This window comes from Sciurus vulgaris, assembly GCF_902686455.1.
Source record: "Sciurus vulgaris genome assembly, chromosome: 16".
In the NCBI taxonomy this organism is placed as follows: domain Eukaryota; kingdom Metazoa; phylum Chordata; class Mammalia; order Rodentia; family Sciuridae; genus Sciurus; species Sciurus vulgaris.
The window spans coordinates 19,752,683-19,771,514 of record NC_136477.1 but is presented as its reverse complement, the minus strand read 5'-3'; the positions used below and the strand labels follow the sequence as shown (position 1 = coordinate 19,771,514).

At 41.2% G+C, this 18,832-nt stretch overlaps 2 protein-coding genes across 13 annotated transcripts in view; one reads left to right on the top strand and one right to left on the bottom strand.

The window, feature by feature from the left end:
- Positions 1-8,195, bottom strand: part of KIF9 (kinesin family member 9) — a 51,134-nt gene extending 42,939 nt beyond the window's left edge. For 2 of the 11 annotated variants that reach the window (XM_079116722.1, XM_079116724.1), the window contains exons 1-3: positions 8,009-8,146; positions 6,820-7,057; positions 3,275-3,372 (exon numbers count right to left, since the gene is read on the bottom strand). In XM_079116722.1, coding sequence (XP_078972848.1) covers positions 3,275-3,372; positions 6,820-6,856 — 135 coding nt within the window. In that variant the 5' untranslated portion in view covers positions 6,857-7,057; positions 8,009-8,146. The other 9 variants (XM_079116723.1, XM_079116716.1, XM_079116714.1 and 6 more) reach the window with 8 other exon arrangements.
- Positions 8,196-8,397: 202 nt separating this feature from the next.
- Positions 8,398-18,832, top strand: part of KLHL18 (kelch like family member 18) — a 53,527-nt gene continuing 43,092 nt past the window's right edge. Inside the window, exon 1 of one of the 2 annotated variants that reach the window (XM_079116742.1) lies at positions 8,398-8,632. In XM_079116742.1, coding sequence (XP_078972868.1) covers positions 8,504-8,632 — 129 coding nt within the window. In that variant the 5' untranslated portion in view covers positions 8,398-8,503. The remainder of the gene's footprint in view (positions 8,633-18,832) is intronic. The other variant, XM_079116743.1, reaches the window with a different exon arrangement.

The following is an 18,832-nucleotide window of genomic DNA, read 5'->3' as shown; positions in this document are numbered from 1 at the left end:
AGCCTCAGCAAAAGTGAGGGACTAAGCAACTCATTGAGAGTCTGTCTCTAAATAAAATACAGAGTAGGGTTGGAGATGTGGCTCAGTGGTGTGTGCCCCTGAGTTCAATTCCCAGTATCCCTCTCTCAAAAAAAAACATGGATATCTGCTCTGAATTTGTGGTCCACTGCACCAGGAGATATTTTGGTCTTAGAGCTTCTGAGAATAGGGAGTTTCAGGGAACAGAGGAATGGGAGCTTTTATTTAAAAGATGAGGAAGGAAACAGGAACATTAGACTCCAGTCCTTCTCTTGCAAGATCATGAACTGCCTGGGTCTCAGGGCTGGTAAGAGTCATCAACTTATCATAAAAACAAGAAGGGCTTTTAAAATCTCCAGGAAGAGATGGAGTGGAAAGGGCATTTCCTGTCAACATTAAGAATTCTTTGTAGACCACAGATTCCCACAGAGCTCCTAGTTAGTCCCAGGTCACTTCCAGAAATGGACCACCATAATTGGGCCCTGATCTGGTTCCAATTAACACCCTGAGAGACTTTTCATTCGCACTTCTCACGTCCTTTAGGTTTACCATCACCACCAGGCTGTGAAACATGAACTATGCAGTCACCCTAGGCTCCCATTTGCTTTTGCTCTTGGCTTGACCCCATCCCAATGGCTGCACAGCAGACTTGCCACAGCAAGCACTCTACCACTGAGCTACTACCTTAATGCCACATTTTAAAATTGATAATCTTAGACTGCATAAGTTTTTAAAACATTCCTAATAAAGCTGTTTTTACTTTGTTAAGAAAAATCAACCACTAGGGTTGGGGTTGTGGATCAGTGGTAGAGCTCTTGCCTAGCATATGTGAGGTCCTGGGTTCAATCCTCAGCACCACATAAAAAGATAAATAAATAAAATAAAGGTATTGTGTTCATCTACAACTAAAAAAGAAAGAAAAATCAACCACTTCTCAAGCTTTTGGTGATAATGTGAATAATTCTATAGTGGAATATGAACAGTACATTGATTAGAATCAATGAAAATAGTTTTCAGCAGGTAGCTAAAAAATGTTCAGCTTTCATCAAATTCATCATAAAGACATACTGTCAAACTAATATTTTAACAGGATAAAGTTGAACCTCTATGACCTAAAAAAGCCAGGGTCTTCTAATCATCCTATGGAGGTAGGATTCCAGGGCATGCCCACATGTTACCAAGCAAATAGTAAGTTTTCCACCATGAAGAACATGGAGACAGACAAATAAACATACAAATGTTAGTAAGTGAGGTTGTATTTTATTTTATTCACCATAAAATACTTGTTCCTCTTCCTCCAGGAAGGGATCCTCAGGTTCTTAGGTAAGACAACAATTAATTAATTTAATTACCATTATAGCCATCGAGGGCCTGAGAAACCACATCCTTTGCGACTGTCTCATAAACCAAGTCCTGAGAGGCATCATGCAAAACCCCATCCAGCTTGAATGACCAGTCTGTCTGCTGATTATTGACAACTCCTCTCCTAATATCTTTTTTTAAGTGAATATCAATGCTCTAGGAAAATAGAGAAAGGAAGAGAGGGAGAAGGAGAGAGAGGGAGAGGGAGAGGGAGAAGTTATGTTAGGGAACTGGTACAAAAAAAAAATCACTGATAGCTAAGACCTGGAGGTAAAAGAAGAATTGAATTAGTGAACTTTAGGATGACTAGGGACTCCCATGTATATGAGATTCTAGATGAACTCTGAGAAAGAAGAAGGAAGCTCCTGCAGGGAGGCCACAGGACCCTATGGAGGAAGATCAGAAGACAAGCACTTCCTAGTTTCAGAGTTTCTCACTCTAGTTTATAGGGTGCTGGCTGGCTGGCTTCCCCATCTATGATATGGGGTCAAACAAATTTATAATATTCTTAGTAAACAATATTTAGACATATCCCACAAGTAGAGGAGACCTTGAATTAGGCCAGAGAGAACAGTGATATTGGTGACACAGGCCTGGGCTTGAGTTGTGTCACTCTGGTTAAAGGTGGTGATGTCTCCCTTAGTTCTGCATTGAGCTAAGGAACTGCTTCCACATGTACACCGTGGCCCAATGTGAATAACGAGATAGCCACAGAAGAGACTCTGGGCTTCTCAGACACAGTCAGTTACTCACTGGTATTAAACTGAAGGTGCCCAGCCTACTTGTAATCAGATTTTTAGATGTATGTACCTTTAGAGCAGCCACTGTTGCAGCCCCTGGCGTAGGGACATACTGGTAAGGTCAATGCCCAGTAAGATTCCAAGCTTCTTGATGGGAACTCTGATGTAAACATTCTCTTGCTAAAATTATATACTGGCTGCTCTTATCCAAGAGCCTAGACCTGCCCACGCAGAGAAAACCCAAGACCAAGAAGACAGGTTTGGTTCATATACATATGCAATGCTTTGTGCTTCTGTGTTCACTAAAAACATGTCTTGCAGAGCACATTTTATAATGCTGCATTTGAGTTCTTTTTTGAGTGCTAGAACCTTAAAGGCTTGAGACGATTGTCCTTGAATTCTTCATTTAAAAAATGTCTCAATGCTGGCCATACTGGCCTGTACATGTTTGCTAAATGAAAACATCTAACACTCTCAGGTCATTCTAGGTCTGTCAAAAGCTTCAGAAAGGTTCTTAGGACAGTGGTGAATGTACAGGGCTAAATAAATCTTCAGTCCTCATGATATGAGTTTTTCCCACTGCTTGGATAAAGGTAATAATAATCATCAACTTTTTTTTTTTTTTTTTGTACCTGGGATTGTACCCAGGGGCACTTAACCACTGAGCCAAATTCCCCAGCCCTTGCTTTTGTTTTTGTTTGTTTTAAATGTTTTTATTTTGAGATGGGGTCTTGCTAAGTTGCTAAAGCTAGCCTCAAACTTGCAACCCTCTGCCTCAGCCTCCCTAGTCGCTAGGATTACAGATATGTGCCACCATATTCTCCTTCAACTCAATGCTTTCTTACTATTCCTCTGGGAGATTATATAATGGCAGATCTGATCACCGAAATTTTATGGGCATGGAAAAATGTAGGGTAAAGGTAAACTTAACAGTAAAATTATTAAAGAGGAATTAAAGACAGGAACCTCATGAACTTCCTCATTAACTTCACTGTTGAGGGTATGGTTTGGATTTGATGGACTTGAGTCCATCTGAACTTGTACCAATTCTGTTCTGGTCCCTAAACAGTTGTCTGGAAATAGGACCACACTATAGTGAGGTAGGACAGAGATAGAAAGACCCAGGCAGGTGAAGGCAAACACATTGTACTTACTTTGTTGTCATCTCCATATCTGATCATTTCATGAGCAAAGTCATCAGTGGGTTTGACACGGACAAATGCATGAACCTTTTTCCTAGTACCCATCCTAGCTAAAGAGAAGAGGACAGTGAAATTTTCAGTAATCATCATCAAATAACAACTAGAGGGGAGGAGTCATTCATTAGCTCCACAGACAGTGATGTGCAGTCCATTTTTCCCTATCCCTCTGAGAGTCACTCTTCCTTTTCACCCAGTCTTTCAACACTCTCCCAACACAGCACTGCTCAATAGGTATGTGTACTTTCTGCTTTGCAGGCTGCTTTATCATTTTCTTCCACTGACCCGAAAGAGACTGAAATATAAAGGAGAAAGAATGTTCCCTTTAGTTGGCCTAATCCAAGCTGTTGTCTCTAGAAATGTTCTGCGTAAGATGAGTCTCCTTATGCTTTGCCTCATCTGTTATATTTTCTTCTAACATATTTGCTATGAAATACACTAAAAGTAGTTTTTTTTTTTTTTTTTTTCTTTTTGAAGTACTGGGGATTGAACCAGGGGTACTCTACCACTGAGCAACAGCCTAAGCCCTTTTTATTTTGAGAAGGACTCACTAGTTGCCCAAGCTAGCCTTGAACTTGCCATCCTTCAGCCTCAGCCTCCAGAGTCACTGGGATTACAGATATGCACCACCACACCCAGCTACTATTTTTGTTTTCTTCATTAACATATCTTGCTTAGGATGTAGCATTCCCTCTACATTCATCAGACTAGCTGGATCAGATTAAATATATTTCTAGGACTAGATGCCCTAGACGTATACTTAACCTATTCCATAATCAAACAGTCTGTTGAGAGAAAAACCACAGTTCCCTACCTCCTCTTCTTTTTCTAAAATATAACTACATTCTCATCAACTTCCTTCAGGTAGCCACACAAATCTATCTTTCTTCATTTACATTATGACAAATAATTACTATATGTATAATAAAATGTTAAACATTTGATGTGGTATATGGAATAAGATGGAAGCTTAAAGATGAAAGTGATAGTCATTTAAGTAAACATTCCATAAGGGAAAAGATCTTCTTAAGGTAAGGGCCACAAACACCATAAACAGTCAAGCAAACTCAAGGTGGCCAACTAAAATATATTATTATAAAACCTTTTAAATAACAAATTGCAAAATCCTTTAAAATGATAACTAAGATATCTCACATCCTTTTGGAGACTAGTATCATGAGTCAAATCGCACTTGGCTCTCTCTTGGGAGTGCCTGCATAAAAATATTTAATACTAATTAGACAGTTAGTTTTGGTTCTAACACTGACATACAGTGGAGAAACAGAGGGTGATTAAATAGAGGTGATAATTACACTGATTGTTTTTCCTTTTTGTGTACTAAAGATTGAACCCAGGGCCTCATATATGCTAGGCAAGTACTCTACCACAGTGCTACATCCCCAGTATTTTACTTCACTTTATCTTATTTTACTCTATTTAGACAGGGTCTCCCTAGGTTGCCCAGGCTGGCCTTAAATTTGGCAATCCTTCTACGTCAGCCTCCTGAGTAGCTAGAGTTACAAGCATGCATGATCACACCCAGTCAATTGCACTGATTTTTACTGCTTTAAGAAGGACTTTTGGGCTGGAGTTGTGGGTCAGTGATGGAGCACTTGCCTAGTATGTGTGAGGCACTGGGTTTGATCCTCAGCACCACATAAAAATAAATAAAGGTATTTGTCCATCTACAACTGAAAAAAAATTAAAAAAAACTTTTTTGGGGGGTGTCAGGGGTGGAAAAAGAAGAATGGAGGAACTTTGGATGGTGTAGAGGAAAACGGGGCGGGAGGGGGCAGGAGAAGGAAAGATAGTAGACTGAGACAAACAGTATTACCCTATGTATATGTATGATTACATGAATGGTGTGAATCTACAATCATAGGCTGGGGGTGTAGCTCAGCAGAACACTTGCCTAGCATGTACAAGGCCATTGGTTTGATACTGAGCGCTGCAGGAAAAAAAAGAATTTGCTGAATCTATGAGAAGTTAGAGAAACAGGAACCTGACTCAATTTCAATCTTCAATTTGGAAAACAGGAATACAAACATAGTCATATATATATATATATATATATATACACACACACACACATATATATTCACTCCTATATATAGGAAGAAATAGCTTTTTGTATCTGCAAAGAACTTTAACAAAATGATAGGATAGCCAATATTTTAAAAAACTAATTTTTAAGGGCTTTAAGTTTTTTTAAAAAGTCCTCATGCACAATGGAGATTTCATTTTTAAATTACAATCAATTTTTTTAAAAAGCACATTAAATAATAGTAACATTTTATGTGAAAATTTCTAAGAGGCTCATAGGTGTTACCTAACAAAAATTTTTCTAAACTTTTAAATATTAATGTCTTTCCACATTTCTAGACACAATTTGTGGTGATCACTTTTCTCTTTTAAAATTATATGAACTATTATCAAGTAGCATTAAGTGCCCCTGCAGAAGCAAGTTAAATAGAGACAAGTTCTACTCTTTCAGCTTACCTTTTTAATGATGTGGACCAAATAAAACCCTGATCTGTTATAAGCCTTTCAGCTGTCAAATCAAGTAAGCAAACATAGTACTTACATATTTGCCTACTGTAGAGTGTGTGTACACTTCTTACATTCCTCAGTTCACTCTTTCATGATCTTCTTTTCCTAGCCACTATGGGATCATTCAGACTTACTGTTTTTTAGAAAATTAATCTGAAAGATATCGAGGTGATCAAAGATAATGGCTTATCCAATTTAAGTCATAACATAGTTGTCTGTAAACTTGAGCTCTAGAAATAAAAAGTCACCAATAACTGTAACACAAAGTTCAAACAAAACTGAATAGAGTATCTCATTTCCTATTTCACTTCAATTTATGCTATGGGAAATTAGGAGTAGAGCAAGGTATTTCTTTTTTAGTTGTAGGTGGACACAATACCTTTATTTTATTTTTATGTTGTGCTGAGGATCAAACCAAGGGCCTCAAGCATGCTAGGTGAGTGCTCTACCACTGAATCACAACCCCAATCCTGTGAGATGTGTTTTGACTCAAATACTTATTATACTCCATTTCTAAAGCTCTGGGAACCACTCCCCAACACCAGACCTAAGGCCCATCCTCCTGCCCAGGGAAGTTCACATGCCATTCAGGATGCTCTCTAAAACGGAAAGTAAAGAAGCAGGGGAGCTCTGGGACCTGGTGCCCAGGCCTCCCTCCCTCTCTGAAGCCCCTGCCCATCAACAACAAAGGGTAGCACAGGCCGATGCTAAGTAAACCCCAGAACCTATCTCTTTTCTGCCCAGCAATTGCTAACATGCACATGCACATGCAACCAACTGATTTCCATGTTCCCGAGGCCACCTCATGCTCATGTCATGGCTCCAAGCATGTCATGAGTCGTACTGACCAGCAATAAGCCTTCCCTATGACCTATACCCCTCCTGTGAGCTTGCTATTCAGCAGCTCTTCAATACCCAAACATTGGGGACCCCATGCAATTTACACTTACAGAAATACTGCTTGTTACTGTTCTTACGTCGCTTCATTTGTGTGGATTTCAGCTCCCAAATTACAAGTTGCTTGAGAGCAAGGAATGTGGCTTTTATCTCTTTTGAATCCCCCCACAATATCCAGAACAGTGCTCAGCACATAGCAGGTGCTCAAGGAATGGTGGTTGGTGGTGATGGTCATGGCTGGAAGTCAGAGGGTAGCTGAATCTCCATGTGTGGGTCCATCTTCAGTCACTACTGAGAGAGTCCCAAGGTGCAGAGGATGTGATTCCCCTCCCAAACCATATCCAATGCCCTGACCCCACAGCCCTTCTGCAAGACACTTGCTTTCTAGGTTTACTTTAGAAGCTCTTAACATACTCCATTTTAGTAGTGTCCTTCTCTCTCAGAGCTCTGAGGGAAACACCCCTCTCTTTGGAGCACCATCCTTAACACCTGTGTAATAAAGTGAGTCTGAGTGGTCAACAGCAGGCCTCTAAATTGAGAGATTCACTGTCTCCTCATTTGTTTTCCGGGTGGGAATGAAAGGAATTGCCACCCAGTGCTCCTGAAGACTTGACAGGAGGTGAGGGAGCGTCTGATGGGATGTCTGGCACCTAGGCAGTTCTGATTTTCTGGCGCTCTTGCACAAACCAGGGGCAGAGGCCGCAGCAGCATTTGAACCCAAAACACAGGGTCCAATCTAGCCTTGGGCTGGAGACAAGACCAGCATGTAGGCAAAAGTAGCCTCTCTCTTCTTTCTCACCTAACTTACGGAGTCCTATGAGGAGTGTGGGTGGCAGTGGACCTTGGGCCCATTCCTCTCTTTCTCTGGAGCGGTTTTCTCATCTGTAAAGTGCATGACTCAGAATGATGATCCCAAAGGCCCCTCTAGTTTGAAAACTAACAAGCGCAGAAGAGTCCAGACGACCTCTGGCACTCCTACCTCACGTCCACTATAAAGCACAGCGTGGAATACTCGTAGAACCAGGGAATATTAGCCCCGAGGGCCCCAAGTCGCTGTCAGAATGAAAAGGGCCCCCTGAAGCCACGCGCCCTCCTCTGCCTGAGTTTCACAAACTAGCAAGCCAAGCCAGGAACGCCGGGATAGAGTGGTGCTGGGAATTCAGCAACTGCCAATGGCCGGGACACACATCCCCGTCGGGCCTCCCTTCTCCCTAATCCCACTGTCGCGCGGCCCCTGCTCACCGCTCCCGAGGCAGCGGCGCTCCCCGAGTGTGACGGCTGCCAACTGCAGAGACCCAAGATCTGCACGCTATCTGGACACTCCAAGAACTGCAGCCCGGCTGTGTACAAAGTCGCCATGGCAACGGGTCGCTTCGGGGATTCCGGAAGTATCGTGCGGTGGTGGCGGAAATGAAGTGCACAGTACTGGGTCAAGGATACAGGTAAGGTCAGGACATAATCGGGAAGACAGGAGATGTGGCCAAAGAATCTAGGAAGGCTGCAACAGCTGCATGCGCAAAGCCTTGTTCGAGGGAGAGGGGAAAGGAAGGCTGTGTATGAACCAGGAAGCGGGGCTGCAGGGCTTCCGGCGCAGAAGAATTTGCGATTACGGCGGCCGAGCAGGCTCGTCCTATTCCGGCTCCGCGTTCGGAGCTGCTGTCGGTGTGCGCCTACGCCCCGCCCTGGATAGTGTGGAGCCGGCCGGCCAGGCCTGCGCAGTTGCGGCGGCAGGGGAAGATGGTGGAGGACGGCGCGGAGGAGCTTGAGGACTTGGTTCACTTCTCGGTGTCGGAGTTGCCTAGTCGCGGCTACGGCGTCATGGAGGAGATCCGCCGGCAGGGCAAGCTGTGCGACGTGACGCTCAAGGTACTGCGGGATGGGCGGCGGCTGGCTGAGAGGAAAGGGGTCAAGCGGGAAGGAAAAAGGGACGAGTGACAGGGGAAGGGAGGTCGAGCGAGCAGAGGGTGGAGAGAAGAGAGTGGAGAGACACCCTTTCGTGGGGAGGGAGGTGCCGAGCGGGAGAGTGGTTTTAAGGCCAGGTTGGGCGAGGAAGGGGGACAGCTTTCAGCCATTGGAAGGAAAGGTTGAGAGGTGTGCTGCCGAGGCCCTCAGAGTGGGAGACATTGGGGTGCCCGCCTCCTTTTTCTGTCACACAGACCAGAGAAAATGTACTTACAGCCTCTCTCGAGAGGAAGGGGCGGTGTCCGGCTCCACGTTCTGATGGCACCACTGAAGCATCTTCTCGTGCACATAGAGATTTCTTTGTGCCCCTCGAAGTTGACTGTGCTTTCGTAGAGGTGAAGGCTTCTCCTTAGGTGTCATTGCTTGTCCTTGATTGTTAGATTACCTACCTTGTCTCTTAAGTGCTTTTAGAATTGAGTCTGGAAATCTTTGAGGTGGGCAGCTACTCTAGCCCACACTGGAAGACACCCCACACACACCAAAAGGTATATTTTAACCACCTATTCCCTGCCAGCATTCTGGTCACAAGAGCCAGCCCCCCTCCGTTGCTTGAGTCTTTTCCTGCAGAGAGGCATGCTATGTTGCTTCTTAGCCAAGCTGCTGAGCCATGTGGAACCCTCCAGGTGGGGTTCCCTTATTGGGCTTTGGCTAGAAGACTGTCAGCATCTGAGTGACCTCCCTGTTTAAAAAAAAAAAACAAAAAAACAAAAAAACAAAAAACTATGCAAGATCAAAGATCTTTTTGCTTTTATTTTCTACATGGTTAAGGAAACTTTATTTCCATATTATTTCAGTCAGACTGCTGGAGAGGGTAAAGTAGGATGGTTAAGAGTTTGGCTTTGGTGACAGGATTTGGATTAAAATCCTAGTTGTAACCTTGAACAAGTTATTTAGTCTAAGCTTCAGTCTTCCAGATGTAAAAATACGTATGATTCCTAATTATTGGTGTTAGTGCAATGATTAAATGAGAAAATTTGTGGTATTCTTTGCCTTATTCTTGGCATAACTTTTTCATTCCTCTAAACCCCTCCTGAAGGAAATGGTTTTCCAGGAGAGCAATAGAGTGGCCTGAGAAAGGGGCAGCATCTTCTCAGATGAGAGAGGGGAGCCAAGAGGATTAAGAAAACTAACTTGTACTAAAGGAAGGAGAGGAAGTAAAAATAAATGAGAGATTTTTGTCCACAGTGATAAATAGGAAAGATGTGGAGGCCACTAGAGATTGTAAACAGAAGAATGATGTAGTTGTAGCAGTAACATTTGGTGTGAATAGAGACTGATGAAAAGCAGTAATAAAGGGGGATTTTTGGATTAAGATTTAAACTTTAATAGTGAATTAAGGGAAACTTTTGAGACACAGAGAAGCAAAAAGGGCATGACAGAGTGGAATGGTCACATATTTCTATATCAAATAGTGCATTTCACTTCTATATTTAATAAAAATACCAAATATAGTAGACTTGTAGCAAAAAAAAATGATTGTATGATTTTTTTTAATTAAAATACTTTCTGTTCATTCAAAGGGACAAGTAAATCATTCAGATGTACTTCCAACTGAGAAGTCAGTCTGAATTACTGTTTCAAGGGTTAGGAGCACAAGGACCAGTATAGAGGTCTAGGTTAGAACTGGACAGAACTGTAGAGAGCAATCTCTTCTTTAAGGCCTGAAAAGTGGTTCAGTGACTGTGGGGCCAGGAAAAGGCCAAGCACAGCATGCTGTGCTGCATTTCACTGCCCTCTACATGAGCTGCCTATGAAATCTGTTTTCTCTGTCTCTGTCTCTGTCTCTCTCTCTCTCTCTTTCTCTGTCTCTCTCTCTCTCTCTCTCTCACACACACACACACACACATACACACACACACAGAGAGAGAGAGAAAATAGATTCTTTCCTCAAATTTCTGGCTATTCCAGATATTGTTTTCCAAATAAGCAGGTGCTAAAAAGCTGGTTAGCTTTTTGGTGTGTGATGATTTGTTGGCTAGTGGGCCTCCCTGTAGATCAGTGTATCTCAAACTTAGCAGGCATTAGAATCCCTTGATGGCCGTGAGTTTTGGAATTCACCCCTGAATTTCTGATTCATAAATCTGGCATGGGCCCAGGAATATACATTTCTGTCAAGTTCTCCAGTGATGCTACTCCTTTTCTGGGAGCCATGACTGTAGGATGATGGACCTGTCCTTTTCACTGAGAATGTGTTCAGACTCCATCAGTGTTCTAGGTGACCTTCTAGGTGGCATAAGTCTGGTTGTTATCATTCCAGGAGCCTTGTGGTGAAAGGGGACTTGGGTCCCTCCCTTTTGTATGCGAACCTTGACTTGATTCCCCGAATGGTGCCACTTCCTTATCTTCATTGGTGCCCTAGTAAGTCTGGAGTCACTAGTTTATCTTGTTTAGAGAGGAAACCTCCAGTCTTCTGCTAGGGCAGTAACAAATCAATTGCCTGGTGGAGGGGACCAGTACTGCCTGTTTTGGGCCCCTCCTTATGACACACCTTCAGAGGAAACTGGCAACTCCAATGGTTGAATTTTGCAGTGGCTTTACATCTTCATTTCTCAGAATTCTCCACTTAATTCAGTTATTACTCATTTGTCTGCTTTTCATCTTCTAAAATTTTTTTCTTTCTTTCTTTCTTTTTTTTTTTTTCCATGTATGGGGAGTTCTGGGGGTCAAACCCAGGCATGCTCCATTGCTGAGCTATATCCCCATGGCACGGAAGTTTTAAATTTTGATGTAATCCAATTTGCCTATTTTTCTCATTTTTTTTTAAATTTATTTTTTTTGTAAACAAATGGGATACTTGTTGTTTCTGTTTGTACATGAAGTAACAGCATACCATTTGCATAATCATAAATTTACATAGGGTAATGATGTTTGATTCATTCTGTTATTTTTTCCTCCCCTCCCACCCCTCTTTTCCCTCTATACAGTCCCTCCTTCCTCCATTCTTGCCCCTCTCCCTCCCCCCATTATGTGTCATCATCTGCTTATCAGTGAGATCATTCACTTTTTGGATTTTTGAGATTGGCTTATCTCATTTAGCATGATATTCTCCAATTTCATCCATTTGCCTGCAAATGCCATAATTTTATTATTCTTTATAGCTGAGTAATATTCCATTGTATATATATACCACAGTTTCTTTATCCATTCATCAATTGAAGGGCATCTAGGTTGGTTCCACAGTCTGGCTATTGTGAATTGAGCAGCTATGAACATTGATGTGGCTGTATCTCTGTAGTATGCTGATTTTAAGTCCTTTGTATCCCAGGCCCTTTTTATTATTTTATTTTGAGACAGTCTCACTAAGTTGCCCAGGCTGACCTCAAACTTGTGATCCTCCTGGCTTAGCCACCCAAGTTGCTGGGATAACAAATGTGCGCCACCACACCTGACCATCTTCTAAAATTTTGTTGACTTTGCTAATCTGCTGTTTCTCTGTTTCTTTTTCCTTGGGAGCTTCACTCTTTCTTGATCACTAGTATGAGAGGAAGAATGACGCAGGCTTTGGAGCCAGACTGCATGGTTTTGAATGCTGGCTCTGCTGCTTTTTAGCTATGAAAACTTGAACCTGAGTTTTTTTAAATGCTAGTGATTCAGTTTCTTTTTCCGTAAAATGGGGACCATCACCTACCTAAGTAGTGAGGATTCTACTAGTTAATACAGTGAATGCACTTCAAACAATCATGTAGTAAATACTTAGTAAGTAGTAGATATTTATTAATGATATTGCCTCATCCTTCTGAGTTGCTGGGATTACAAGTGTGTACCACCAGCCAGTCAATAATAATTTTTTCTTAAGAGACAGGGTCTCACTATGTTGTGCAGGCTGAGAAGTCAAATTCCTGGGCTTATCCTCATGCCTTAATTTCCCCAAGTAGCTGAGAATACAGGTGTCCCATTGTTCCTGGCTTATTAATAATTTAATAAAGTTTCTAGAAGGAGTGTACATAAATATGTATGTTCAATCTGCCATTTTGAATTGTTTTTAAAAAAACGTTTTTTTGAATGTGAAGTCTTTTTTTTTTTATTCATTTATTTATATGCAGTGCTGAGAATCTAACACAGTACCTCACACGTGTGAGGCAAGTGCTCTAGCACTGAGCCACAACCCAGGCCCTTGAATTGATTTTTAGTGCCTGAAAATTTTGAGCTAATTTTGTCTGAACAGAATGTTCAATGCCTTAAAAAAGTTTGCAGACCACTATGTTACTTCAGTAGCTTGCATTTTAAATATGAGGGTCTAAGCCAGAAGGAAAAGGAACTTGTTCAAGGTCACAGATTGAATTAGGCAGAAATAGGGTTAGACTCTAGTCTCCGAGTGCAGGGTCAACTGTTCTTTCATGCTCTCTTGTTACCTCATCTGTTAGTGACAGTGACTGAACTGATTTCATCTGCTACCATGTGATTTGAAGTAATCTCCCTCTGTTCACTATATTCAGGCTTAGCAACATATTTTTACTAGTTTTCCAAGATTTAGAGAGAGTGTGAAAGTGAACATTTGCAGACAAACCACATTCTCAAAATTCACTGCCAGCACTTGAATCTAGGCTTGATTTAAAAAAAAAAAAAAATTGAAATTTTAAATAACCTGGGAGCCTATTGGATAGTTAAGTAGAGGCTTGACAGAAAAGAGTAATACATTAGTTTTTTTTTTTTTTTTTCTATCACATTCTGTATCTGTGGTAACTTGAGCCTCATTATCAGAAAAAAACTGGTTCATGTCCTTTATCTTAAAGGTTAGGAGGATAGTCGTGCAAGAGTTCTTGGCAAACTGTGCCGTCAAGCTTAGTCTGGATAGAGGCTTGTATCCATGGAGGCTCTCATCCCTCTTTCCATTTCATCTCTTTTTTCCTCTGGGCTAACAGAAGCCCAAGGCTCAGGCAGCGTCTGTTAGGTTTATCTGGGTCCAGCCAGTTGGGCACACTCCAGATTCAATGAGATCTGTAGCCACTAGGTTTGTTTTTTCCCCCTCAACTTAATTCCCTTCTTTTTTCTATTTTTGTGAGAGCAGATTGGGGGCAGGATGATGTCCCCAGACCTCTGCATATTATTCACAAACTTATAAACTTAGAGGAAAGAGGAGGGGTGTGTGTGTGTGTGTGTGTGTGTGTGTGTGTGTGTGTGTGTGTGTACATTCTTTGTTTTGTAACCAGTGATACATGGTTCCTGCGAGAACTACTGCCATCAGTCTTCTCAGCATTTCTCCAAGGTTCCTGCTGATGTTTTGAACCAGGATCTGAGAATTTAGCTCCAGGAGGAAATGTCTTTTTCCATGGGTGAAAAGCATGGTATTAGAATATTTTCTGATCCACTAAATCCAGACATAGAATTTTCACCAAAACTGACTTCAAGAGCAGCACATTTGATTCTAGAGTTTTGCCCAATTTGTTGTCACCACTGACTGGCCTTGTGATGAAAGAGTAGGTGGAGAAGGATATTAGGAAATGAAATAAGGACTTGTTGATGCATGCCATTTTTGTTGCGTGTACTGTAGGGAGTTACACAGAGATAATTATAGAGCTACAGTAATCATATTAAAAGGAGCCTGCAGAGGTCCTCTATCAAAGCCACTCATTGTGAAGGTTAAAAAGAAAACAAACAAGAAACCCTGAAACTTAGAGCTATTAAGGGATTTGCCCAAGGTACAAAGCTGTATTTGCTGAGATCCAACACAGCTGTTTTCATGTTTGTGGAAACAATGCTTTTACATCCACTGTCAGATTACTCACCTGCCCTGCTAATGGTATGAAGCAGAGCAGGGAGCAGGACTTTTTTTTTTTTTTTTAATGGACACAATGTCTTTATTTTATTTATTTATTTTTATGTGGTGCTGAGTATCAAACCCAGTGCCTCACACATCCAAGATAAGAACTCTACTACTGAGACACAATCCCAGCCTGATACAGGACATCTTTAGTGTCATCTTTGAGCATGGAGGGCAGTCTGTGTATGGTTTTAGTTGAGAAGGGAATGCAGGTATTGTCTGTTAGTGTTCTACACATGACTTCTTGACTCCTTTGGATTTTTGAAATGACATTACATTGGAAAACTCATGCTTCTGAATATTCGTTTGTTCATTTCTGGGATTTACTACTGATTTTTCTCAGGTAGTCGTGTTCATCTTCAGCCTTATCTTTTTGTAATGAGCAATTAGAATGGAAAAGAGGAGCCAGGCACAGTGGCGCATGCCTGTAATCCCAGTGACTTGAGAGGCTGAGGAAGGAGGATCTCAAGTTCAAAACCAGCCTCAGCAAAAGCAACTTTAAGCACCGCTAAGCAACTCAGTGAGAGTGTCTCTAAATAAAATACAAAATAGGGCTGGGGATGTGACTCAATGGTTGAGTGCCCTTGAGTTTGATCTCTGGTAATGCCCCCCCCCCAAAAAAAAAGAAAGAATGGAGAGGAGGAATATGCTCCTTGAGGAACAAAGTACTTGTGATATGAATTTCATATTCATAAAAAATTCAGTTTCGATTTCTTATTCAAATTACATTGTAGGAAATGCTGTTAAATTTGGACACTGATTAGGTGGATAAGAGCTTGTGTTTGGGGATGCTTCTTAGAAAGACAGTTCCTTTATTTGTTCATGAGACTCCTTTGCTTGCCCTTTAGCCCCACCTAATTTAGTTTGATGAAAAAGGAGATCACATTGTTTTTCTTTTTCTTTATTTCTTTTTTTTTTTTGATAACTGGGTATTGAACTCAGGGGCACTTGACCACTGAGCCACATCCCTGGCCCTATGTTGTATTTTATTTAGAGATAGGATCTCACTGAGTTGCTTAGTGCCTCGCCATTGCTGAGGGCCAGCTTTGAACTCTCGATCCTCCTGCCTCAGCCTCCCAAGCCACTGGGATTACAGGTGTGTGCCGCCACCCGGCCACTTTGTGTTTTTAAAGGTGTATCTAGCTACTGCTAAATTACCAGCATGGAATCTACCTTCCTACGAGGCATCTTGTTGCCATTTTGGCATGGTACACACCAGCTTCCCTGTGATTGGCTTAGGATTGACCTTAGGAAGAAAACCTCAACAGCTGACTACCTCATTGCTTCTTTCCAGTTGGAGACAAGATGAGTGAACTGAGGTGTGTGGTGTGAACTAGAAGCTGGCAAACAGCAAATATTTTAGGATTTGTGGGTAATACAGTTTCAGTTGTGACTGCTCAGCTTCAATGTAGTGCAAAAGCAGCTATACACAGTATATGAATGAATGGTGTGATTGTATTCCAATAAAACTAATTACAAAAACAACTGTAACCAAACCCAGTTGACTGTAGTTTACTGACCTCTGTTATATTTCAATATAGTCTTTGTTTTTTTATATATTTTATATTTTTCATTATAATTAAACATAGTGGGGGGATTCATTCTAACATATTCATACATGCACACAGTAAAACAATATAATTTACTTAATATTATTCCCCAGTATTCCCTTTTCTCTCCTCATTCCTCCCCCTGGTCCCTCTACTCTACTCCACTGATCTTCCTTAGATTTTCATGAGGTGCCCCCCTGCCACATATGGCCTTTGTAAAGTTTGTTTTTGGAGCAGGTTGCAGTATAGCTACTTTATTGTCCTATGTTGTATCTAGGAGTTGGAAACATCTCTTGCTAAATAGAACAGATGAGGGACTGCAGGTGTAGCTCAGTAGTAGAGTGTTTGTGTGGTGCCCTGGCATCACTTCCAAAAAAGTTAAAAAAAAAAAGTTCAAATGAACCATAAGTGAGGAGCGCTATTTCCAGACTGCTGTGGATGATCACGTGACTTTACTGGTTGGTAAATGAATAACCCACATAGGAGAAATTACTGTTAAATTTTATGTTTTATCTTTAAAGTCTCATAGCTCTGCTGGAGCTTGAAGCAGGGTGTTTCCAAAGTGTTAACTAAAGACACGTGCTAGGCCCTGGGTTCAATCCCCAGCACTGCAAAAAAAAAAAAAAAAAAAAAAAACACCATGCTCCCTTTCTGTCTCAGTTGAAGCTGAGAATGCTTAGCTGATTGCAGAGTGGCAAGTCAGAGGAGGCCATGATGCCTCCTGTGCTCCAGTGGAACAGACCATTTGTGTTCAGGGCCTTGAAGGTAAGGATCAGAGTTTGGGTTTTTGTTTATTTGTTTGTTTGTTTGCGGTGCTGGGGATTGAACCCAGGGCCTTGTGCATGCGAGGAAAGTTTGGGCTTTTGATAGGAAAAGTGGATGATCAATATTTCAAATATGGCCCCGTATAATGGTATGTCTGGAAAGTGTGCTGATTATCTGATGAGAATACAAAAATGCTTTTTAAAAATAAGCTTAAGAATAAAAATGTGTGAACCAATGTTCCTGGCCACATTATTCACAATAACCAAAACATGGAAGCAGCCAAGACTCCATTGATGGATAAATGGATAAAAAAAAAATTTGTGTGTATGTGTGTGGTGTGTATAGTTATTGTACCTAGATAAACACACACACACAGTGGACTTGTTGCCTTAAAACGGAAAGAAACTCTGACACATGCTACTACGTAGATGGACCTCAAAGACACCATGTCAAGTGAGAAAAACTGTTCACAAGAGCACAAATGTTCTTATATGCGATACCTGGAATAGTCAAATTTACAAAGACAGAAAGTAGAATGGTGGTTGCCAGCATCTGGGAGGAGAGGGAAATGGGAAGTTATTATTTCATGGGTGCAAAGTTTCCTTTGGGGAAGATAAAAAAGTTCTATATATGGATGGTGTTGATGATTATAAGAACAACATGAATACTAATGCCACAGAACTGTATACCCAAACAAGGTTAAAATGGTATTCTTATATTATTTATATTTTATCACAATAAAAAAGGGAGAGATAATAAGCTCAAGAAAACTTGTTACCAGGTGGACAAGTGAGATTGCTTATAGTGCTTTGTGACACTAAAAAACAATTTGTCTCTGGATTAAACACGCTGATCAGAAACATGTGCTACTAAGGAGTAATCTTTTTAGTTATTTTTGGTTGTCAATGAATCTTTTATTTTATTTATTTATATGTGGTGCTAAGTATAGAACCCAGTGTGTCACACTTGCCGTAACTCCACAACTGAGCCACATCTTCAGCCCCCAGGAGTAATCTTTCTTACTCTATTTCTGCAGTATGTTGCCTCAGCTATTAAAAGCCAAATTGTATTAGCTCAGTCCTATAGTTGTACTTCATATTTATCATTTATTTATTTGCTTATTTATTTTTCCCAGGCTACCCTTGAACTTTTTTGGGGAGCAAGTACTGGAGATTGAACTCAGGGGCACGCAAACACTGAGCCACATCCCCAGCCCTATTTTGTATTTTATTTAGAGACAGGGTCTCCTCAGTTGCTTAGTGCCTTGCTTTTGCTGAGTCTGGCTTTGAACTTGCAATCCTCCTACCTCAGCCTCCTGAGCCTCTAGGATTACAGGCATGTGCCACCGTGCCAAGCTAGCATTGAACTTTCAATCCTTCTGCCTCAGCTTCCCCATTAGCTGGATTTGCAAGTGCATGCCACTTAGAAATATAATTAAGTTGCACTTACATTATTTATAGTTGCACTTCAATTGGTCATTTAAAAGGAATTGACCTCTGAGAGAGAACAATTTAAGTGATTCATACTTATTGTGAGCCTACTTTTCTTGAGTGATTTGTAAAATCTAAATGTCACATTACCTCGTCAAAGCTGTCCTGTGACCAGACATGTGACCAATTTTGCTAACATGTCTTCCAAGTGAAGGCTTATTGGCATCATCCACACATTACGAATAGCTTTCAAGTCTGTATTTCTACCCCTTATTTTTTTCCTCAAGCAATAGTATTTCATTTCAGTCTGTGGCTCCTCATACTCACGGTGTCTAAAAGGAATCTTCTTGCCCTTCCAAACCATCTCTTGTTTTCTTTTTGTAAGGATGGCACACCTTCCATCTAGTCATGTGTGATTAAAAGTCTGAAATTGGCATTGGCTCAACCTCTCTCTTTTATGTGTATCTTGTGACACCTATCACAATAGTAATTACATAATTATTCATAGTTTTATAAGTCCATAAGAGCAGGGTTGTGACTGAATTATTTACTGAGGTGTCTATATAATAGATGATCAGTAAACCTCTGTCCTAATTGA